This window comes from Lathyrus oleraceus, chromosome 1 (assembly GCF_024323335.1).
Source record: "Lathyrus oleraceus cultivar Zhongwan6 chromosome 1, CAAS_Psat_ZW6_1.0, whole genome shotgun sequence".
Taxonomy (NCBI): Eukaryota; Viridiplantae; Streptophyta; class Magnoliopsida; order Fabales; family Fabaceae; genus Lathyrus; species Lathyrus oleraceus.
In genome coordinates this window covers 4,067,120-4,091,767 of record NC_066579.1, presented here as the reverse complement: position 1 = coordinate 4,091,767, position 24,648 = coordinate 4,067,120, and the positions used below count along the sequence as shown (strand labels likewise).

Here is a 24,648-nt window from a genome sequence, read left to right as displayed (position 1 = left end):
GCCAATCACTTCTGGTGTGAACCAGTTGGGGCCACTCGTTCAGCCCGTATCTAGGAAGATTCAGCCTCATCACCCTAGACAACCCTAGCCTGGTCTACTGCTCGATCAACCGCTCTCCCTGCAATAGTGTCGTCTCTATCTCTGTATTTCACTGCAAAAGCACGAAAAATCAAAAAAAAAATAGCAACTATCATAAATTTCATAATTTCCGGTAATAAAACAAAGTTTTGGTACATATCGGAAATGTCAAAATTTCCGGTATAAATTCCTATGAAATATATACCGTAAATTTCGGAATTTTCGATACAAAATCAGGTTTTTATAATTACCAGAAATTATGAAATTTCTGATATATTCAATGGGATTTTGTATCAGAAATATTGAAATTTTCGATAAACATTTCATGAAAACACCGGAAGTTTTGAAATTTCCGGTATAAAAGATCAAAAAATTTGAAAAATTCGGTATAAATACTCATTGTTTTTGAAATTTCTGATAATTGCTCCAAATTTTCGATACCGTTCCAACAATTATAAATTCACGCATCTGCACTATAAATTTCGAAATTTTTAGAAATGATTTTACAAGGATAATGTCGTCTTTTCATACGCGTTAGGGGGTGTCAGATCTAAGTGGGGGGTCAAATTAAATGCTCATGAACTTATGGGACATTTGCCTCTATCCATCTTTCTTTCATAAAAGAATTTGAAATAGAAGGTTGACATATATGTAGATGTCAAGTAAAAGTAAGAGGTCCACTTCTGTCTTAGTTTGTTCAGCGTGAAGTATCAATAAATAAATGGGAATCTTTTACTCAAATATCTCACTTTTTCAAAAAAAAAATCAAAATAACTCACTTTTCAAATTATTTTCCAAACTGCCCCAGTTTAAAAAAAAATGTTAAGGCGTAGGTATCAGATCAATTGGTGATTACCCTTAATTTTAAAGAGGGGGCGTCAATTGAATGGGCTACAACACATGGTGTTGCCAATCCAATTGGCGCCCATGTGTATAAAGTGAGAGGAGACGTCAATTGGTTTGACGTCTCCGTGTATTATGTAATTTTTTTTGGTATAAATAGATGTGTTGGATGATTCATTTTTCCACATCTCTTTTCATTATATTGCAAACATGTTTCGTCTTCGTCGGCGCTATGGAAAAGTGATTTGTTCGAGACACAATCCTCCGATGGAGATGATGTTTTGGAACATATGTCGTTTCGAGCAACTAAAGAGGGAGTTGTTTCGTTGGTTAGATGGAAAGATACTTGAAGAGGAAAAAATTAGAAGTATTGAGAGACTCGATGGGTACATGGTTGGGTGCGAGTAAAAAATGATAAGAATGTTATGGAAGTGATGTTTGGACCAGATGACGCCTGTTTGATTGTTGTAATCAGTTAGAAATGTTGTTTTTAAATGTTGTGGTTAAGTACTTTCATCTGTTTTGATATTTGTTGTTTGTGTTGTTTATTCATACCTGTTCGATTTTAAGTGTGTTTAAATTGGAGTGATGTTTGTTGTTAACCTTGTTGTAAAAAAAAGTCTTAGCCAAAACATCACCCTATCATAGCCGTCTTAGCCAAAACACTCAGCAATCATTTAACACCAACCTTCCCTCCTCCTACTATAGTCAAGAAGCTCAAACATCACAAAACCAAAACATGCAACAATCGTATGGCTACCAAGCACCACAACAATCATTTCAACTTTTCTTCGACGCATCATTCACACTAATGTCACTCTTCAATCGTCCCGATCGTCCTCCAATAACTCAAACACAGCTCAACTACTCTAGCATGGGTCACGAACTCAACTATGGCGGTAGCGCTTCATTGCATACACAGGACTACGCGGATTTGTCTGAATATCTTAAACAATCTCTTGCAGGTGGTGGTGATGTTCCTGGGCCCTCAAATACTCAAACACCTAGGGTGAATCATCAACGTGGATTAGAGTCACGCGTTCGGATAGCTAGGGGAAGTGGTACCGGAGGTCGGTTAGGTCATCTCGGTCAACGACATTAGTCTTTTTGGTTATCGTATGTAAACACATATTAATATTAATATCAATTGGTCCGATTTCGACTTTTATCTAAAATATACATTATTTTTCAAAAAAAAATTACGAAACACACATAGGTGTCAGACCAATTGGCGCCTCCTTTAAAACCTAACACATGAGCGCCAATTGGATTGACAGCACTAGGTGCATAAGCCAATCCAATTAACGTCATCTCTTTAACTTGGAGAGCATACGTCAATTCATCTACCACCACCTCTTCAAAGTGGGGTAGTTTGGAAAATAATATGAAAAGTGGGTTATTTTGGAAATTCTTGTGGATTATTTGGATCAAAAATTCAATAAATGGAACAAAGTATAAGAGAAATGAATAATAAGATTAAGAAATATCCATCTTATTGATTATTGGTTCTAAATATTGTCATGCTGTGGGAGTAACACATGATTTATCTGCTCTTAGTTACTCTCCATAATGTCTATTTCATCTTTGTGTCCTCTGAATGTGATATGATATACTTTTTAACTACTTTTTGCTGCATGACATAGATCTGTTTAATTTCCTCCTTGTTGATCATTATGTTCAAATTGTTAGCCAATGTCAATTTTATTAGTTGAATTGTCTTGTCATATGTATCAATATTGAAAAAGAAATTAAATATAGATAGTTGTCTCGTTTTATGTTGATGACCGACAAAAAATTATTTACTTGCATTTCATGAGTTAAAGTGCTAACTGAATTTAACATTTCATATCAAGGACGCTGTCAACCTTCAATTCTTCTTGGCATAGAAGTTGATCGCACTCCTAAGGGCTTCTTTTATTAGCAAAATAATAAACATTCACCGAATCTTTCTAATGACTCTCGCCTTTTAGGTTCGAAACCTACTGCAACACCTATGGTTGAAAATCCTACGCTTCACATAGTGATTCTTCACCCCTGTACCGAATATACAAGTTATAGAAGACTCATTGGCCGCCTACTCTATTTAACCACAACACGACCCGACATAAGTTATGTTGTACAACAACTAAGCCAATACATGATTGATCCTACTTTGATTCACCAAAAGTCGATACATTAAACAATCCCCAAATCAATGATTTTTCTATCCTTCCTCTTCTTCGTTGCAATTGAAAGCATTTAGTACTTGCAGCACCACAAGAAGATCTGTGGCTGGTTTTTGCATATTTTTGAGTGGCTCTCTTGTCTCATGGAAATGGAAGAAACAATCCACAGTTGCACACTCTTTGTCAGAGGCAGAATATCCTGCCATTGCTTCCACTGTCTGTGAACTTCAATGCCTAAATTTCCTTCCAACACTATCTAAAATCAATTTTGTTTTAGTATTAAACAATGAGTGGTAAGCATGAAGCAAATTTTGATTTCATTCTTTTTCCTTTGATTTCTTCAACAACACACCTAGAAACAATAGTACCATGTGTTACATCTATGGCTAATGCATGATGTATTCTCTAACAAATGCGTATGCTCTAGCTATACATGCTTAACTTACAATCTATGTTTAATACACATTTGTATTCATATGTTTAGATTATACACATTATATGAATCTCTAATGCAACTGATTCGTGCATCACACATATCTAGTTCCTAAAATCCCCTATAGAATAATAAGATAGTATAAGAATTATTTTTATTATTTATTTTTATTATTTCTCTTTGCTGTACACAAGAATCATGCATGAGATCAAGGTCTATGCTTCTTCTTCTTTGCTGAGAGAAGCGGTTGAATTTGCAAGTGTCTTTTGAATGCTTCATTGAAAAGGATTCGTGCATGGAAGGCTTTAATAATTGGTAGCCATGCCAAAATAGCTATAGGTCCAAAAAGTACTATCCCCATTCCATAGTCAAATTCTCTAGCAAGTGCACGTGTGAAGTCCCATAATCCTGTATGCTCTATTTTTGGCCTTACAGCTTGAGCAATCTAAACCATCAAAAGTATTACTAGGGTTAAGTCTAGGAAAAAACAAAGATTTCTATAATCCGCGGCCGCAATATCACATATTCACTGCAGTCAGTAAGTGCAAACCTTTTGATGATGATCAGATTGTTTATACTTTTAACTCAGTAAATCGAATGTTAAAACTTAAAAGCAACTTATAATAATATAAGCCTCCTGGTCCTCATCCAATGGTTCTGATTGACTGACTTTAGTGAGTATATATGTGATATTACGACCGTAGATATCACGTATTCACCGCAATATGTGAATTTGAACCTTTTCATGAAGTTCATATTGTTTATATTTAGAATTCGAGAAATCGAATATTAAAAGCAACTCAGAATATGAGTTGTTTGATCTTCGTCTAACGGTTTTGATTGACAAACTGCAGTGACTATGTGCTATTTCACCAACAGGGAATCCATTTTCGAAAAAGCAAGCAAAAAATTAAAACCAGGAGTGCTACAGATCATTACCTGTATTAGTCCCCATGCAGTTGGCATGAATGCCATACAGCAAACAAAAAGGTCTGACACTGACAGTTCACATATGATTGAAAGAGTAATGATGACGGCAATAACAGCCACAAACAGGATTGCTTTGAAAAATCTGAATCCAAGTTGATGATTAGCACTAAGTTGGTTCCTTCCTATGTTGACAGCCTGCATGAACATGTTTAGCTTGTGTGATTAACATGCAATAGTATAGCATATACTTTTTTTTTCTCAGTTGTGTTATTTGAACAACTAAAATTTGACAAGTTTGTAAGTGGTTAACGCAGTTCAAATAGTCGGTTAATCATGTTCAGAAGATCACTAGTGAATATATTGGATATCAAAATTCATTAACCAAGAATTTGGACCCGATTAACTACAATTTCAAGTGTTCAAATCTAAAAATTATAGGTAGCTACATTCAAATCTGTGATTAATGAAGTTACCTTGGTCGTTAATGAGTTTTGATACGTGGTATATCTTTTAATCATCTATTGAACATAATTAACCATTTCTTTGAACTGCCATAACTACTTAATAAGTTGTCGCAAAAGTTGTCTAAATTTGTTGTACAAAAATCATCTTTCCTTTATTATATAACATTATTTGGTGACTGGTTGTATTTTTCTTAATCATTGAGGCCCTAAAGAGAAGTTACCTTCACTAAGATGAAAATTCCAAAAATCACAACCCATGAAAAGACATAAACCAGCAAGTTTTTGCTTTGCTGAGTGATGTCAAGGTGATAGACCAAACCATACTGATAGATGAAGAAACGAAGCGAAAGCAATATCTCGGAAAACCTGGAACCAAGACTTGATCGACGAAGATGAGCTTGTTCGTCATACCACCAAGAATGCCAACTTTTATCCTGATGGATTCCCAATCCCCCCTGTTGCCTGATCCATTTATTCCACTCTTTCCAATCATCTACCGCCTTTGTCCAGCTGAATCCAGCAGGGTTGAATAGGAAAGGCGCACACAACCAAGTCAAAGACATGAACCAAATCGCGTAAGTTATCAACACATATGTCATGCTACTTTGATAAGATTTCCTGAACATGTTATATACAATCAAAAGCAGCATTAGCTCGAACGCCTTAACAAAGTGACTTCTTGAATATAATCTATAGTTTTCGGTGAAGCTAGCGTGGAAAACAACTTTGCGTCCGGTCGGTCTGTACTTTGCGCCTCCGTGCAAAATTGTTCTCCCATAGTAATGTGTTTTTGTTCCAAGGGAGAATGTGAAGAAAACAGCAGCTAGCTGCAACTGCATGAGGACAAAATCTTTAAGGGCCGTGAGGAAACCTCTCTCAAGACCTATTTCCATCATCATTGGTAAGCCTGTTAGAAGTCCAAGTTGTATAAATGATTGAGATGCAAGAGCTGTTTCTAAGGACTGTACATTCCTGATTCTTGCTTCAATGATGAGTGCTCTTTCTAAGCCACTAAGCACCAGGTATAGCTGTCCATAGAGAAATACATATATTCCTAGTACTGATATCTGTAGAGCAGTTTCAATAGAAATTTGTATCAGTTAAAACTGATGGGACTGATGATTTATTAATTATCATATCACATGTAAAGCATCTATACAATAATGAGTAAACCATGAACTTTGTTCCTAAACCATATACAAATAATAAATAGACTTTAAGTATATAAAATACATTATTGTAGTCCTTAAAGAATATGAAAATCTGTCATTTTGGTCCCTAAATCTTAACAGCTGGGACAAAAGTGACAGTTTTCATATCATCAACTTAACTATCTAATGAAAGGTCAAGGACAAGAAACTTCTCATAATTTGTATCAACATATCATAAAAATGCAAACTAATCATAGTTAAATGAAATTACCAAGCTGCTGAAGTAAAATCCAATTGTAGTGAAGTAACAAGATAACATCCGGAAAAAATCGAACTGTCGTCCAAGGCGAAAAATGTCACGGCTTATAGTTTGCTCACTGTTTCCATTTGCAACCTTGGCTTCAAATTTTGAGATCGAGTTTAGACTTACATCGCGGCCTTTGCCAACTTGCAAGTATTCGTGGTAGGAAATACATCCCCTTCTTAGAGTACAATTAAATCCTGCAATACATAAATATCATGTAGTTATCTCTATTGTTAACAATCAACATGTGGTTAAAAATAATATAATGTTGTTAAAAGTCATCAATTCCTACCAGCAAAAACATCTTCACTCAAATTAATTGTTTTAGATGCTTTGCTTATTCCTCCTCTTGTAATATGAAAAACTCTGTCAAATACATCTGGATGGCCATAGTGAAACCGCACCCTGAGTGAGAGAATTCATCGACATTAGAATCTAATCTTTATGTTTATTATTAGGATTAAATCATATATTAGGATTTCTATTAGGAATTAGCATTTGCTGAATTTGTTCCATATGCTATTATCATAATAGACGTGAGTGTGATCTGATTTAGACACAAATCACAATTTAAACAATTAAAAAAACAATAAGCAAGCATTTGATTGAGTTTAAACGTATGATTATTAAAAAAAAATCACGACGCATAAAATAATAGGGATGAATGATGTATTATACAAGTAGAAAGTATCATTCAAAAATTGTTGTAGGTATTCTAATTAGCCCTTGATCCCACAATGAACATTTACTACCTTAGAGGATTAGCCAGAAGCCTTTGACCAATAGTGACAAAGCTGGTTTCCTGATATGACATGAACCATGCCAGAGAAGACACACTGAAGTTGAAAAACAAAATGGAGCATACTGTGTTAGTGTACTAAACATCTCTCATTCTATATCGACGTTTACGAGTACAGAAATGACAATAATGAGTAGGGTGAAAAAATAAGAAAAGTGAACGTAAAATAGAAAAAGAAAAATGAGGGAAGAAAGAGAAAAAAAGTAGAAGAGCTATCATGTTAAATTTATGTGAGTAAGAGGACTAACCTTCCTGTGAAAATATGTTCCCTTAAACCAAGTATTGTAGGAGGCCTCCGTCCCTGGCGCTTAAGAAATTCTTGGAGAAGGTTTCTCATTTTTAAAGCTTCTTCCAAGTAATTATCCTATAAAAAAAATAGGAGTGGTCAAGGTTTATATAATATGATATTATTTATTTCATCTTGTAAAGAAAAGGTAAAGAGAAATTTTTATACTTGGTTCATATCAATTGTTTGGAGGGCTTCGCCACGAGTGAATATTATTGCATTGTTTTGATTTTCAGGCTTCCCTTCTCCAAGCTGTGGTGGGCCTGGAAGTTTTATTTGATATACTGTCTGTAAAAAATATTAAGAATATTAAAGTATATCATATAACTTCATTATTCAAGTAATAAAATTGGCTTCTAACATCTAATTCTGTAGCTTCAATATAGGTTTAATTTCTTATGAAGCAGACTACTTCATGCAGAGAGTAATTGTGGTTAACATAAATTGTTTATAACTTCTGCTTACAGCTCATGATTCTACTGTTTTAGTTAATTGACTTTATAACCTATAAAAATATCAAAATCCACTTATATATACTTCTCTTAAAAAGGGAAAAAACAATTCTAAGATAAAATAAGTTTCCCAACAAGCCAATATTACCAAGACTAATTATTTCGATGTTTTAAAACGATACCTGCTCAAAACCATTGACAACTTTAACCAGTTTAGAATAATATACTTTGTGAGGTTTACCCTGCACAATCTCCTCCTTTTCCTCAACATAAGAAACACGAAGAGACGGATATCTGCGAGAAATGCATGCCTGAAAGAGTTATTATCTCTATATATTTCATTTCAAGAAGCAAGTTATTTTTCTCCTTTGGAAAAACCTCACCTTATCATTAAGTCAATTGTATCTTTATAACGAGGATCATTCCTAGCCTTTTGTAACGCAAAGGATTGGCAGGAAATGACATAGGTGTATTTCATGTCTGCTAATGCTTCTAGACGGGAAAATAACGCACGGTTACCCTTTTCAGCCGTTTCATAACCTTCAAGTATATCTGCATTAAAATGTTTAGCTTTACCATCATGACTATCTTAAAAGTCACTCATAGGACGATTTGAAATTAGTTCACTGTGTAAAAGTTTTAACTGGCCTTTTATCAAAATTAAACTTTTTATTTCTGTTTAATTTATTACCTTTATTTCTCAGCACAACATAGTAAGTATTACTTATACTATTCGGTTTTTATGTTGGCCTAACTCATCCTCACAAAACTGATTTGTAAGGTCATAATTGCCCCCACTTATATCTATGCTCAGGCCAAATGTCATCTAATGTGAGACTTGTAACACATCATTTTCACGCCCAAGATTGGACATCTAGAGCATGACACAAGTGGCCCAATAGTGGTGAACTGATAGCTGCTTTCGTAAGGATTGAGTTAGACCAACTCAAACCCAAATCCCAACTGCTATAACATAAGAGTCATATTCACTAAATAACTAAAAAAGCACTATAATTTAAACTGGGACTTGAGACTCAACAACATAGTACTTTGTTACAAACCTTCATCTTCCGCCATGTCAAGAAATGCTTGCAATTTTAAGGCTTCGCTGTAGTACATCATCCCTCTAACTGTAAGAAATATGATAGCATTTATAAAAAAAGTTGCCTTACAATTCCATGAGCATCTAATTTAGAAAATAGTACGAAAACCGAACCTGTTCTGCCTAGTGTCTGTCCCCTGAATGATGCCCACATTCTAAGCTCTTCTAATTTGTTTTCATCTTCTAAACTCTTCCGGTTTTCACAACACATTCGTTCCAAAAAGTTTTTCCATTCATCTATTTAAATTGATATGATTAGCAATGAGGTGAGTTCCAAACTTCAAATATGATGTTTAGTATTACATAAGCAAATTCTTATTTGTACCAACCTGGATATATCTTTTGCATGTAAAAGATGATGGAGTCATCTTCTTTTTCTGAACCAAGCTCCTTCATAGAAAAATTGATGTCCTCCATGTAGTGTGGGGTTATAACACTATTAAATCATGCTATATATCAGAGTTCTGTGACTGAACTATAGAAATACAATAGTGTTTGTTGAATGCTTATTTAATAGTCAAATGTTTTTATGTTCGTAATACTGAAAGTTTGTTTTTAGTTTGATGTGTCCCTCATTGAATGATGAAATTTTCATTAATGTAAAAGTACAATGGAAACATACAAAAGCTATATATGTGAATACTATGCTCTAAATAAACCATTGAGTGAACCCGTGTTAAATGAAATGCTCGGGACATTAAGTTACCTAAATGACATCATACTATGCACTTTTGGAGCATCTGGCATATCTGTAAACAGAGAAGTAGCAAAGAATGATATGCGCCTACGAGCATCTAAGTTTGCCGGAATGTCCATTGCTGTCTCTTTGACGGTAATTAATAAATGAAATCGCTTGATCTGTTATGAACAAGCTTGATTATGTTAGTATAATAAGAAAAGTAGAGTTCAGATACATGCAAGATGTTATTTCTCATTACTATATGTATGCATGTGCCAGCATTTACACATGAATATTAAAACTAGTCCTTGAGAAATGGAGAATGACAAGTATGCATCATTGAAGTAATAAATAAGAACTACCTTTTCCATCAGAGGACCTTCTGGCAAGGGAAAATGGATACAACTTTCATTGGAAAATGGAAAGGATTCACTATTAATTTCCTCACTGGAAAACAGTTGATCATCATCTCTAAAATAAACAAAGCCACACTCATTTTGTTCGGGAAAGTGGGACGTATCCAATGTTCTGTATATATCAAATGAACAAAATTAAAATGTGTAGCATAGTAAGGTAGTAAAGGGCAACTAGTTCTTAAGGATCTATACCTTGAATCATCCATCATTTCATTTGTTACCAGTTCAAACATATCGAGTAAAGCCTTTGATACTTTGTGCCGATTGTCTTTATCTCCCTCAATCTTATGAAATTTCATAACAAATTAATTAGGATTAAGTTTTTGGTTATATGCATTTGTAGCATAATATTTTAACCTTTGGGCTTTGTTTGGATTGATGGAATAGGATGGAGCGGAGCGGAATGAGATGGAGTGGAATGATATTCCATTGTTTGGATTATTTAAAATTCGATGGAGCGGAGCGGAACGGAGTGGTATGAATTCCATTCCATTCCATCACTTACCGCCATATTTCTTCCCCTCTAATTTGGGCGGAATGAACAACTTGCCTTATTCCGTTCTAAAATTTCCAAACAGTGGAATGGAGCATTCATTCCGCTCCGCTCCATTCCGTTCAGTCCCACTCCGTTCCACTCCATTCCGCTCCATTCATTTTATGATATCCAAACATAGCCTTAGTTTTTTTATTAAAAATTGGGAAAGGGAAAACTAGTAATGGTGACACCAATAGCCATTTTACAACTGTCCTACATGGGATATGAACTCCGTCCCTTGAGGTTACAATGTCAAGCTCTTGCGAGTGAGCTGACACCTCGGGGACATTATTACTAGAAGTTTAGGTTGAGAGGATAATTACCAGAAGTTCAGCTAACTCAATGACCTTTTCATGTAGAGCTGGAAGAACTTTCATTTTGAAGTTCTTAAGAAGGGTTGTTTCTTCAATACTTTTTTCAATTTCGCTTAGTATATCGCGTATAATCCTAAACATACACATGTGACCAAAACTATATTTCAGTACCAAAATCAAAGTCTTGTTGGAGATGGGAAGATTTTAACCCGAAACAATATTCCATTTTATTACCTTTTCTCCTGGCTACCGACAATAAGAATCTCAAGAACATATTTCAGTGACTGGTAGCACTCTCTTACAGCATAAAACATGTACTTGTCTTTTGTAATTCTTTTGGCAAGAATTTCTTCCTTTCCCTCAAAATCCTTAGCAATGGTCAATGCTGTAGAGAACTAGAAATGTGTAGCAAGAAAAGTTCATTAATGAGTGGAATATGCACATATAATGATTCATGTTTTACTACAACAATCTTTAAAAATAATTGATTTAAAGTACATTACCTTGTTTGCCAAGAGAAAAATAGGCCAAAGAACCTTGCGAGAAAACAATTCTGAAGACACGGGCATCATCATTAAATCCATCTCTCTGCCAAAAAAAAAATGTCAGGCATTGAAACAAAAGTTAGTGTAAATTCGATAAAAAAAATTCAATATTTAAGTACAGACATTAATATTACATTATTACATAATATACACTATTTACAACAGATAGACTTGTAATTGTTACAATAAACTTTACCTGTTACTAATTAAGTCTTCAAGACGCAGATGGCTTATAATCTGATTCCATATTACCACAAATTTGGCAATAGCATTTTTTTCATCAGGAAGCTGTGACAGAGAAAAGTGTTCAACACAGGAGGAACAAATATATGTAAAATAAATTTATCTTACTATTGTTGATTTAGACCAAACCTTTTGAAATATATTGCTGAGGAAACCTTTTCTTCTCTTTTTACCGCGTTTGGAAGATGGTGGATTCAGACAGACATCGAATGCTGCTGGTAAGTTGTCAAATCTACTTCTAAGCATTCCTTGTGTCCTTATCTATTTTCAATTATAAAGGTGAGTGAATCATTTCATTTCTCGGGAAGATAAAAAAAAAGTAAATGAAAGAAACATAGATTACCTCACCAAGGTGATGCAAAACTCCATAAACTCCACCAACTATTGTACAAAACACAGAATACCAAATTTGTGTGTCCATAAAATATATCTGTAATGAATATAGAACTTAATCATGTTAAGCATTCATCACAAGGAGTTTTATCTAACGCATAAATATATATGACAGGTTTTCATGCTTCTATGGAAAGAGTGTATTGTTTTAGGAGATTAATTTTGACACACTGCCAGTATAAATTTTTTACACCCTCAACCAATCAGAAACCCTTACTGGTACGCTTTTTAAAGTAAATATGAATAAAGTCAACTACTTTTATTGATCCAACGGTTATGATTAATTGACAGTGAAAAATCTTTATATTGTCCATATCAATAATATCTGTATTTTAGATCTTCAATATAATGTAAATATTGAAACTTAAAACGAAAGAAATGTATGTTTTAAATGTATGATGCAGACTCACCATTACTACAGGGCTCCATACAGCTACAATTGCACCAGCATTATTTTTTACTGCAGCGTAAGCAAACCTTTCTTAGAGACACTAACTTATCCATCATATAATGTTACAAAAACAATCAGAAATTCTGCATACCTCTTGGAAAAAGTTCATGCCATTCATACTTTCTTACACCAATTTTCATAATCTGTCTAGTTGGTTCTATGAGTGGTTTTATCTGCATATATTGATATGGCATTGGTCATTAAGATTAAGTTTCTAACTAGGAAAATCCAATTAACACAACCTATAAATTTTAATTGAAATTCTGTTATTATTCACCTCAAAACTGTAGCTGAACAAAAATTTACATGATAACACCAATATCCAAAACACTGTGTACCTTCATTGGAAGAAATTCAACATATTTATATATATTTTGATTCAAATACCACTTAACTAGAGTGAACAATAAGAATAAGTCAACGTAAGAGGATATACTTAAGAACAGAAACCTGGTCTTCTTGCATCCCCCGTCCAACATAGATTCTTGGCTGTAAAATAATACAGGTGACACTTAAGTTACAATGTTTAATGCCATGGATGCATATTACAATCAATTGCATACGCGTTGTAGGAGAATCAGGCGAGATCTAATTTATTTATCTTAAGTAGTCCTATTTGATTTTAGTTTAATCTAATTTGAATTTTTTTAGTCCACTATAGTCCTGATTATTTGGACAATAGTTATTTTAATTTTTCATACATAACTAGTCTTGCTTTTTCGATATGCATCCCTAGAAAGTTGATTACACTTGCACCTTGATTATAATAACCATGTTCAATATGTCTGAGTAATGTGCAAAGCAGTAGTTTAACCATTATTAACTTGATCATAATGAATGAACTATTTTTTTCTAAAACATATAATAGTTGATATATAACAGCTTTGAAATGTCCTTGTTAATACAGTTTGTAGCTTCAAAAGTTTATTCAATTAAAAAATTGGACAAACAATGTCTACTATATACATTATATATAAAAAATGTTGGTATATTAGTTGTCATATTGGTATTTCCTCTTTCACCGAAACCCCGGTCGTTTAACTCATTCAACCCTTAGCCTCAAACCAGTTGAGTTAAGCTAACACATCATTGGAAGATTTAGTAATAAGTATGAAGAACTTACCTGAATCCACCAAGCCAAAACTCTGCATATCTTGTTATTAGAGACTTCAATATATTTTCCCATAGCAGGCACAAAAAATAACATAACTTCAGCTGCATTACTAGTCAAGTATATTGCAGAAGCAACCATATAGGAAGTAAAGCACCATTCCTCAACCAAACTTCCATACTTGGTGGAATAACAAGTATATTTTCTTCTTGAATTCGCATAGCACACAGGAAGAATGATATTCCATATAATAGCAAATACTAGCTTCACCATATGTTTCACCTTTTGTGAATGTTCCATGGTGTATCTGGTTTTCCATGTAAAGGCAATGTCTGATATTGCTGTAACAAATAATATATGAACTGTTTTTAGTGTAGTTTTTCTATGAGAGAGAAAAGAGAAGGGAGACTCTGTCTTTATACGAGGTAAAGCATAAAATATAGAATCATAGATTAACATGTAACTGTTAAGTTTTTCTTGATAACATGTCCATAATTAGTAAGCATTTGAAAAACCCAGTGGTAAGTTTAACCTACCATCAAGCAGAATACTATAACAGAACTTATAATCATAGTATTATTTTTGTAAAGTAATTTGGTCCAAAAGAAATGCTAGATGTTTTGGGTATATGAAGGGTTTTCTGAAGAAGGAATGTATATTTATTTGAATATGGATCAAGAAAATGAAAATATGATTTACAGGGATATACACTAGACCAATCAAGTGTCTGAATTTCTTGATTTCTTCTGTCCAAATTGAAAGAAAAATGAAGAGAATCAAGAAAAGGCAAAAGGAATTTGATAATTAGTTTGAGATATGTCTCAATAATTAATTTGTTGAATTTGGCTTATGAAGCAAATAAACTAAACTTAGCAGAAAGTTGAGCTCGTTAAATAAATGTGTTGAACATGAACTACAGAAAATTCTACTCGTTTGGTACATGAAGAAACACATATGGTCCTTTATGTTTTTGTCTTTTGGTTTATTAGGTTTGAAGCTATTGAGCCAAACCTATTTCTTCACAAGCTTGAATCAAAATGGGTTCGAGCTAGAGAAGAAAGGTTCATGGCAAACTCGAGTCGAGTTTTAAGTTGAACAAATTTTCATCAAAACAAGTTTAGTTGAACCAAGTTCAACTAAGTGGCTCGACTCATTTCCAGCTCTAGGGATTTCAATACAGAAGCTTCTCAAAAAAAAATTATTTCTCAAAAATATAGTGATGTTACAGTCAGAAATATTTTAGAAGTTTCAACGGGAGAATGATTTAGAAAAAAGGCATGGCATGGAAGGGTCTATAAATTCAAATATTTACTTCCTAAGACAAATCAACCTCTTAAGAAAATATCCAAAAAGATAAATTCCCAAGTACTAAGGTATATGGAAAAAGTCACTAAATTAGCTCTGAAACAATTTTAGGATATGCCGTTGTTTGTCAAAGCCTAGTTCTGTAAGGAAGAAAGGAAATTCCACAGTCACTAGTAAAAGCAATTTTTCGTATAACTTCTCTTTCTTAATGATTAAGCAATTAGAAATATTTATAACAATCAAACCTTGAATAAGTTTAAGAATTGCTGAGGTAATAAAGATGCTGATGATGTCCTCAAATACTGTGGCATCAAACAACTGAAGTGGAGATCCCAAATCATGGCAAGCAATGATTATTATGGCCTATGAATCAACAGAGTAACAAAATTTTCTAGATCATCCATCATAAGAAACATAAATTTGTAAGCTATATATCACTCACTATATTTGAAGCAAACCTGAAGGGATAGAATATAAAAATTCCACATTCTATCAAAGCTTCTATAAATTTGCCAAAATGAACGAATCTCTACAAAATTTGTCTTTCCTAGCCATTGTCGTTCTCTCTTTTCCTGATTTTCATCCACAGTTTCCTATACAAGGAAATAAATAAGCACCATTATATGATGATATCACATGAAAGTTAGTTTGAACATTTAGCTTTAGCTTTTTGTTTACAGTATCACTAATATAAATCTATAGAACAATGCCTTTGTAAATCACTGAATCACCTGTGCATCTTCTTCAACCTTCTTTTCTTCCTTCTTACTCTTCTTCTTTTCTTTCTTTTGATCAGGTGATACAACAAGAGCATTCTTGAAATGGGGTTTATCTTTGGTTTTTACAAAGAAAAAATCATGGTCCTCTTGACGCATTGGCCAACCAATTCCAAAACAATCAGGAGACCTACAAATATAGAACAGCAGCAAGGACCTCATGATATATATGGAAAGGAAATAGCACCGACACTTTATATTAAAAGTCTGTATGTTATCCGATATGTTTTAGTGTCTGACGACGACACATGTGATTACGTTTAATTACTTTCATTTTCTAAAATTATTACCAGTGTCATGGTTGGTGTATGTGTATGTGTGAGTGTTTCGTAGGCCACATGAAAACAACTAGAAAATCTTAGTCTAAAGGTTACTAACCAGAAGTATTCATTTAGATCATCATAGTTTCTCCATGCAGAATGGTCAGTTGTTCCACCTTTGCTATTGTGAACTTCCTTTGATTTGAACATAAATTAGTTCTATATAAGAAGACAGCTAAAAAAACAAAAAGAGGATATATTAGATAGTACCTTTTCTATAACTTTGTATATAGGTGTGACAACATTATTAAGGAAAGACTCTGGCTCTCCTCCATATGCTGGCATGACCTTTTCCCATGTTGTAAAGCTGATGTCACCACTTAAAACTCCATGCAATTCATATGACATCTTTAAAACACATAACAATGATTACAAGAAATAAGAGAATAATCATTTAAGGTAAGGTTATTGGAAAATGTCAATCATTCATGAATATAGGTGCTTATGGATGACTCAATCAAGCATTCATGTAATCTCATATGACAAGCCTATTCATTTTTGGACATGGATTTCCAACATGCGTCTCACAGTTTTCAATCTCGACTGTTCAATATAAATAAATTACATAAATTGTTTAAATATGATTTTGTGAATGAGTAATCTGAACGGTACGGTCTCAAAAACAATGGCCGAGATTGTTTACTATGTGTACATATGTGCTTCTCTTATAGCAGGGAATCCGAATTCTCCATTTTTCACATGTAGGTTAAAGAATAAAAGCTATAGGATTAAATAAGATTTTGTCTCTCAGCCAAAGTTTTAATAATAGAATCTTTGAACTTGAAAATCTGAATATGTCATATGCAATGCTTATTATCACTGAAAATGTAAAATTTAATTTTGTAAAACTAACTTAAATTGGTTGTATCAAGGAAAGGACAACATCTGACATTATATAATTGCAGTTTGGTTTTTCTTATTACTAAGCAATTCAAATCAATATATGCTCCAATATTAAGTTAGTATCGAACCTATCAAAGATGTGTTAGTCGTGGACACGCGCGTGTGTGTGTGTTAAGAGTTCCACTTTGGATAAGATATGGCTTGAATATATGTTTATAAGTGGGGTAATCCTTACCTAACAAGCTGGTTTTGTAAAGTTGAGTTAGGCCCAACCCAAATTCTAATAGTAAACTAATAGACACTTGTCATTGCGGAATCTAATATTTCATCTTTAATAGGAAATGATAAAAAGAATCTATTATAGTTTCAACTTACATGGTGAAAGATATAGCAAAGACATTCTGGCATGAACCTCAAATTAGCTGCCTCCCCCCATATGAGCAGGTAAAGACCGATGTACAAAATTTTATATTGTTGTGCTTCCTGTTTTACGTAAGGTAAGCTGCAAGATAAGTAAGCAAGACAAAATGTCAGAAAACAGAAATAAATGTTCAAACCAAATCCATTGTGGTTTACATGAAATAAATAAAAAAGTAAAAAGAAAAAATTGAAGGTATGGAAATATTTAACATCCTCCTAGCTTTTGGATCTAATTCAACCCTACCAAAGTGACTTATAAGGTTTGGTTTTATAAGTTCTATTTAGGCCTTATCTTAAGCCAATATGAGAGTTGAGTTTTTTTCTGAAACAAATAGTGAAAAGTGTATTGGAAAAATGACTAATTATCTCACATAAACTACTCGTTTTTTTTTATCAAAGGAACAAATAAAATATTGCTTTTGACAGGAGAGAATTAGAACAGTTAACATACCGGATATTGCTTTTTCTTTCCAAAAACTTGCACCAGGTAGTATAATTTTTGAAGAATTTTCTCATCAATTCATCCACACCTCCCTCTCCTAACTAATAAGACAAGAATCATTTATTTTATATAGCCAACAATGTAATAAATAAAGCCATAAGAAGCATGTTCAACAGAAAATCCACCTTCAAAGGAGATGTCTGGTTGTGAGTTTGCCTAGTCTGCATGTTAGCTAGAAGTAGAATCAAATGTTCCCTTTGGTTTGCCACATTGGCTTCCTAATGTAAGACACGTGATATAGAAAATAGTAAATATGAAGCCATGTTGACCATAAATTATTATATCATTTCCTTAAGACTAGACAAATATGGAGTTTCATTTTATGCAATATTAATCAAAAGGGGCAATAGCACTTTTAGTCCCTGTAATATGGGACTAATTAGAATTTAGTCCCTACAAATTTAATCTTTTTAGATTATCTCAGTACAATTTAAGATTCCACCACTTTAAGTCTTTGGTGTTATTTGCAGGGACTAATTTTAAGATTGGACCTATATTGTACATAAGTGAAATGGAAAGTTTGAGACTAATTTAACTGACCTGGAACCCAAAACAATGCTGAAGAAAATCAAACAAATCTATGAAGGCTCCATGTTTCTTGAAATCTTGGGCTGGTGGTAAACCTCGAACGTTGCGAATTACTGCAATGGCAGCCTTAATCTGTATCAATTTTAGTGTACAATCAGTCCACCACATTGTAATTGAGTCTTCTTTGACACTTGGAATACAATATCAATAGAAAGGGTAAATTTGAATCATTCAAGAAATATCAAACCTCGGGCTGCTGCATGATTGCATGTTGGATTCCCCCTTGTTCAAGTGGAAGAATATTAAACTCAGTTTTTTTATGGATTGCATTTCCTTCCGTAAGTGCCTATTTTGAATAACAAATTTAGAAACACTAAGAAAACAAAATACATGGAAAATTGATAATTTTTACATACTTTGACTAGATTATATTGTGACATGTCAACAACTTGATAGAAAAATGCAAATTGAAGATGTATGAAAAAGAAGAAATCACCTGATTACTAGGTGTGATTGTAACCGTTTTTAGGACCTCAAACAGAACAGAAGCAATAATTCTTGCATTTATCAATTTTTCTCTACGACTGTTTAGATAAGAACATATCATTAGCTCGAATTTGAGGTGATGTATTATGGATAATTGTGCATCAACTAATTTAAGGACTATACAACGTGATTTTGCAGAAACTACATATTGCAACTTTTGCAAAATCTAATGTGATATTAGATTGAATTACTATATAAAAGACTCTTTATTAAGCATAATTACCTTTGTTCTAAATCAAATGCTTTGTTATTTCTTGTAAAATAATCCCTATAGACATGGTAAACACGCTTAAGTTCACGAATATCACCTATTCCACCCCTCTTTGTTGCATTCTCATCCTGTATGTTACAATTCACAAAAACCAGAAATCATCAAAATTAAAATTTGAAGTAAAAAAATGCATTAACCTGTTTCTTAACAGGTAAAATTGAACACAATAACACTAACCATATTAGTTTACTATATGCTTTTACATTCAAGTTAAGGTTCTTCGAGATTATTGTTTACCTGTTCAAGTCTATGAAGAAGTGAAGTTTTGAATTGCCTGACACCTCTTCCACTTGAATTCTTGTCCAAGTTGTGTGCAATTACAAAAGCGTGAACGCGGCCTGCAAATTAGAATTACTATTACAATCTAAATAGTTTTCAACACAAAATGGCAGCACAATTGTGATGATTTGAAACGAAACAAATGCCATTTTAAACCTAATTAGAAAGAAAAATAATGAATCAACAAAAGACTTACAGAGATAGGCGACACGAGGCTCTTCCTTTTCGATCAAATTAGCAACACGGAGAAACCTTTGAATTTCAGAAGCGAAAACAGTCGGTAACCTTTCACTGTCAAACGGACCTGGTTGAAGCTGTTCAGCGTAATCACCATTGATGCTACTCGTAACACTATTGGAAGTAATGGCCATAGATTCATCAAACTCGTATTCATGATGATTTTGTCTAGCATTTGATGATTCTCCTTGCTCGAAATGAATCGGTTCTGCGAGAACAATCTCTGACATTTTTTCTTCGAGCTTCGAAACCAGGAAGAGTGTGATGCAGTTGCATAGTTTATATGCGAGATCTTGTTCATTCTGTAGATTGATTGCTTAGTGAGGTGTGCTTTGTTGCACTTTAGAGAGTGTGTGTTAGTGGAAATCTGAGAAGGTTTCTTTTGCTTTTGCTTTTTTGAAGCTTCGTTTTTGTTTTATGAGTTTTCTTTCCCTCTAAGGTGATAACCACGTTGAACCAATAGTGGCGGAACCGTGGTTCGTTCCGGTTCAACTTGGTTCGTTCCGGTTTTCGTTTGAACCAGTCGGCACAGAAGAAGAGAAAGTGTGTTTGAATGTGTATTTGTTTATGCATGTGTGGGACTAAGAAAGAAAAGTGATTGTGTCTTTATGAAAATGCAAATGGTGACCCATTATTGTTTAACATTCTTTAATTAACCCACACTCAATGCTTTTTAGCCTTCAATCATTGGTTATATGGTTTTATTTAAGAGGTAGAAAGAAATTGGATCCCTTACACACTTTCTTTGGGATTTTGGAGGGAGGAGATGAATTAAGGGAAAGGGAAGAGAATGGACACACACATCATATATATATATATATATATATATATATATATATATATATATATATATATATATATATATATATATAAAGAGAGAGAGGGAAAGGGAGAGAAGGATTTTTATCAAAGGGAAGAGAGGAGTAGGATTTTAATTACATATATATTTGATTCAAAATATAAAAAATAGCGGAGATGAAAAATTTTATTTACAAATATGTTTGGTTCACAAATAGATATTTTAAAATTAATTTATTTTTTTATTCTTGTAATTTTATCATAAAACTCGTGATATTTACGTTTATAATTCAAATATAAATTTACTGATGAAATATAAGTATTCGATTAGAGAACATCATGAAAATTTTATTAAAATATAATGATTATAATATATAATTTTAAAAAAAAATATCGAATACAATAAAATCTAACAAAAAATTATTAAGAATAATAAGTCAAGTTTGAGTTGGAGTCTCAAATTGGTTATAAATGTGAAGATTTTAGCATTTATAAATGGAAGAACTCACACACACAATTATCTTATCGTTTTGGATCTCACTTATGTGTTGTTTTTAGTCCAATGTTGATGATGCTCCCCGAATAGCGCAAACAAAATTATTATAAACAAAAACATTATGATAATTAAAAAATGACATTAAAATATAAATAATAAAATAACAAAATTTAAACACATATAGTGATAATAAGATGAAGATATAAAAAGAAAAATAAAGAGAAGATAAAATTTATTTAAAATAAAATTTTAACAATTTAATAAGTTAAATTTATATTTAAATAAATAAATATAACAATAATTATAATGAAACATCTTTCCTCTCCTCTAAATTCTTTCAAATCGGAGAAAAATAAAAAGTGATTTGAAAGAGATTTTAATCTCCATCTACCTTCTATCTTTTTCTTAAAATTTAAATCAAATACATAAACTATTAAATATATGCTTCACTCCGCGATTATTTCTTCCATTTACCCCAATCAAACAAACTTTAAATGTTTGTTCAGATTATAAATAAAAGATTTACAATTCATATATCTTTAATTTTATAATATTATAAAAGTTTAATAAATACGCACTAAACTATCAATTATTTATATTATCTAATTAATTTTAATTTATATGATTTTGTGGAAAAAAAATAGTAAAATAGACTTATTCAAACATTTTTTACATGTTATTTATTGAATGTAATTTAGAGTTACATTATATTATTAACTAGTTAAAAACTCGTGTGAATTCATAGGTAAATTATGTAACATAAAATATGAAAAACTCTTAACTTTTATTTAACATTATTTTTAAAGTTCAATTTGCTAATAAAGTCAATGTGAATTAAAACATACTTGTTTTTATTTATTTCATAATTTCGAGACTTTCTCTTTTTCCTACCCCCTTTTAAAAATATAAGAATTGATTATCAACCCAAAAATATCACTATATTATAATTTGGTTTTTTGTAAAACTTAAACTCGAAAACAATTATTGAATACAATAAAATTTAACAAAAAATTTGTTAAGAATAATAAGTCAAATGTGAGTTGGGGTCCCACATTGATTATAAATGTGAAGACTTGAGCATTTATAAATAGAAGAATAAACCAACATACCTATTATCTTAAGGTTTTGGATGAATGTGTGGTGTTTCTCTCTTTTGGGTGTTGGTCTTAACCCGATATTGATGTTCCCCGAATAGCCTCAACCAATGATATCATGAGCCTTTGATTTGAATAAGATATTGGCTTACTTGTATCGAAATGCTCAAGAAGAGGCATCTCGTTGAAATCGAAATGTCCAGAAAGATGTGTATCGAAATGTCTAGAAGAGGTGTCAACCACAGTAGAAATGTATGTGGACAAAAGAGTTTCCACTTAAAGGGGAGCATTATGGACTCACATTTGAGGGAGAGTGTTAAGAATAACAAGTCAAGTGTGAGTTGGAATCTCACATCAGTTATAAATATGGAGACTTGAGTATTTATAAGTGAAAGAACCCTCACATCTATCACCTTAAAATTTTGGATGAATATGTAGTGTCTCTCTCACTTATGTATTGCTCTTAGTCCAATGTTGATGCTTCCTGAATAGTCTCAACAAAATTATTATAAAGAAAAACATTACGATAATTAAAAAGTGACATTAAAGTATAAATAATAAAAATAACAAAATTTACGCATATAATGATAATAAGATGAAGATAGAAAATACAAGAAAAATAAAGAGAAGATAAATTTTATTTAAATTAGAATTTTTAATATTTTGATAAGTTAAATTTATATTCAAATAAATAAATATATAAATATAAGTATAATGAAACACCTTCCCTATTCTCTAAATTTCTTCAAATCGGAGAAAAGTAAAAAGTGAATCATAAGAGATTTTGGTCTCATCCATCTACCTTCTATATTTTAGTAAAATAGAATTATTCAAACGTTTTTTACATGTTATTTATTGAATATTATTTATTGAATGTAAGTGTAGAGTTATATTATATTATTAATTAATTAAAAACTCGTGCGAATTCACAGGTAAATTATATAACATAAAATATAAAAAAATCTTAACTTTTATTTAACATTATTTCTAAAGTTCATTTTACTAATAAAGTCAATGTGAATTAAAACATACTTGATTTTATTTATTTCATAATTTCGAGACTTTCTCTTTTCCCTACACCCTTTTTAAAAATATAAGAATTGATTATTAAAAGAAGAATATCACTATATTACAAAATTTTAATGTAGTCACCATCCAATTGATTAAATTTTTCCCCTAATAATACAACTATTGTCTTCTAAATATAGCAACTATAACTTTGATTTTGTATATGTTATGTACCGCCAAAGATTTGAGATTCACTACTTCGCGTCAGCTAAAGGTTTAATAGCACAAAACTTATTATTCAATATATTTCGGTAGGTCCAAGGTATAAATACCTTCGTAAAGGATTTTTAGGTATACAATCTCTAATCTCCACTTTCACTACCATTATCTTGAATTCTAAATTGACTTGGTGTGGGAGTGTTAACCATGCATGAACCCCATAGGTCCACCGTATCAGATAGCAAATATTGATTAACAACATCACAACAAGACCGGTCTCTCTAGTTCAAGAAGCATCGTGATCACAATCTTCAATCCACCGTGTCACATTAGCGTAGCGCATCTGAAGCTCCGTTCCATTGCAGTTTCCGTGATTCTCATCATTTATGGTTCTACAACAGAACAATGACTCTGTTTGTGAGAATCAACTTTTGATTCCTATGATTTTCATGATTCCACATTCGATCCTCTGATCTGAGCTCTGAAAGCGTCTCAGAAAAAGAAATCGAAGTCTAAAGAATCCAAAATCTCATATATGTGTCGTTTGAATCCATTGAACTTCGATCTGACGCCGAACAAATAGTTGCGCAGACTCAAAACCTACGTGGATCTGCGTGATCCATCCAATTCCTTCATTTGTGGCTCCTCAGATCTCGTAAACAACGGTGTTCGAGGGCCAACATGGGAAGTCATCGTAAGCGACCCTGCCAGTCACCACCTCGGCCACCTCTCTATCGTCCAGGCCCATAACTCCCTCAACAACTATGAAGACCGATAGGGAAAATGATTTCATACCCGACCTTAGGATTATGCTGGCCTTTAAATTCAGTCTATAAGATATTCGGACTTGAGCCTCATCGAATCCCAATTGGACAAAGGTACCGACGCATTCTACCCCAATCGGGATGGTCGTATAGTCGACATCAAGAGGTGACTCAAGTTTATAATTAATAGCACCCGAGTGGCACAAGTTCATAGTTAACGTCGGACGTCGAGTAAGTGTTGAGTTGCATCCTATGGATACTATAGGGTTTCACTGAATGCACCCAAGGCTTCCATCGACCGAATAGCGAAGCAGAGGGACCATTAAAGATGCACAAAAAGGAAACCATCATCGATCGGGAGAAGAATTATTGGTATTTACATTTGACCGCTATCCAACACAGCAGTTGGCCAGATTCACCATAAAAGCTCTCGGGTTCTATTTGAGAAGGGAATGAACAAGTCTGAATCCCCCAGTCTTCTGCCGAAAAACCGAGTATCCCGAATACGCCAAGGAAGCTCCAGATCCGAAGACATCGATCTACCTCAA

At 32.8% G+C, this 24,648-nt stretch overlaps 1 protein-coding gene and 1 long non-coding RNA gene across 2 annotated transcripts; one reads left to right on the top strand and one right to left on the bottom strand.

Annotated features, from left to right (window-relative positions):
- The first annotated feature begins 2,634 nt into the window (after positions 1-2,634).
- On the top strand, positions 2,635-5,039 carry LOC127118124 (uncharacterized). The gene is made up of 2 exons (XR_007802111.1): positions 2,635-3,379; positions 4,374-5,039. It is a non-coding gene; the product is annotated as an uncharacterized LOC127118124 (long non-coding RNA).
- Positions 3,381-20,248, bottom strand: LOC127118033 (putative callose synthase 8). The gene is made up of 41 exons (XM_051048202.1): positions 19,681-20,248; positions 19,443-19,543; positions 19,158-19,273; positions 18,885-18,972; positions 18,636-18,734; positions 18,401-18,520; positions 17,986-18,078; positions 17,810-17,901; positions 17,314-17,440; positions 16,306-16,443; positions 16,154-16,230; positions 15,731-15,905; positions 15,458-15,592; positions 15,245-15,362; positions 13,707-14,035; positions 13,020-13,072; positions 12,861-12,921; positions 12,675-12,756; positions 12,543-12,592; positions 12,083-12,169; positions 11,869-12,000; positions 11,693-11,784; positions 11,455-11,539; positions 11,186-11,346; positions 10,961-11,084; positions 10,295-10,386; positions 10,049-10,214; positions 9,714-9,865; positions 9,337-9,443; positions 9,122-9,244; positions 8,967-9,035; positions 8,289-8,457; positions 8,088-8,199; positions 7,622-7,741; positions 7,416-7,531; positions 7,121-7,204; positions 6,661-6,773; positions 6,336-6,565; positions 5,135-5,980; positions 4,459-4,644; positions 3,381-3,964 (listed from the first exon to the last, which is right to left on the bottom strand). Exons 1-41 carry the CDS (start codon positions 19,949-19,951, stop codon positions 3,728-3,730), a joined length of 5,928 nt encoding a protein of 1,975 aa, XP_050904159.1. The 5' UTR covers positions 19,952-20,248; the 3' UTR covers positions 3,381-3,727.
- Positions 20,249-24,648: the final 4,400 nt, after the last annotated feature.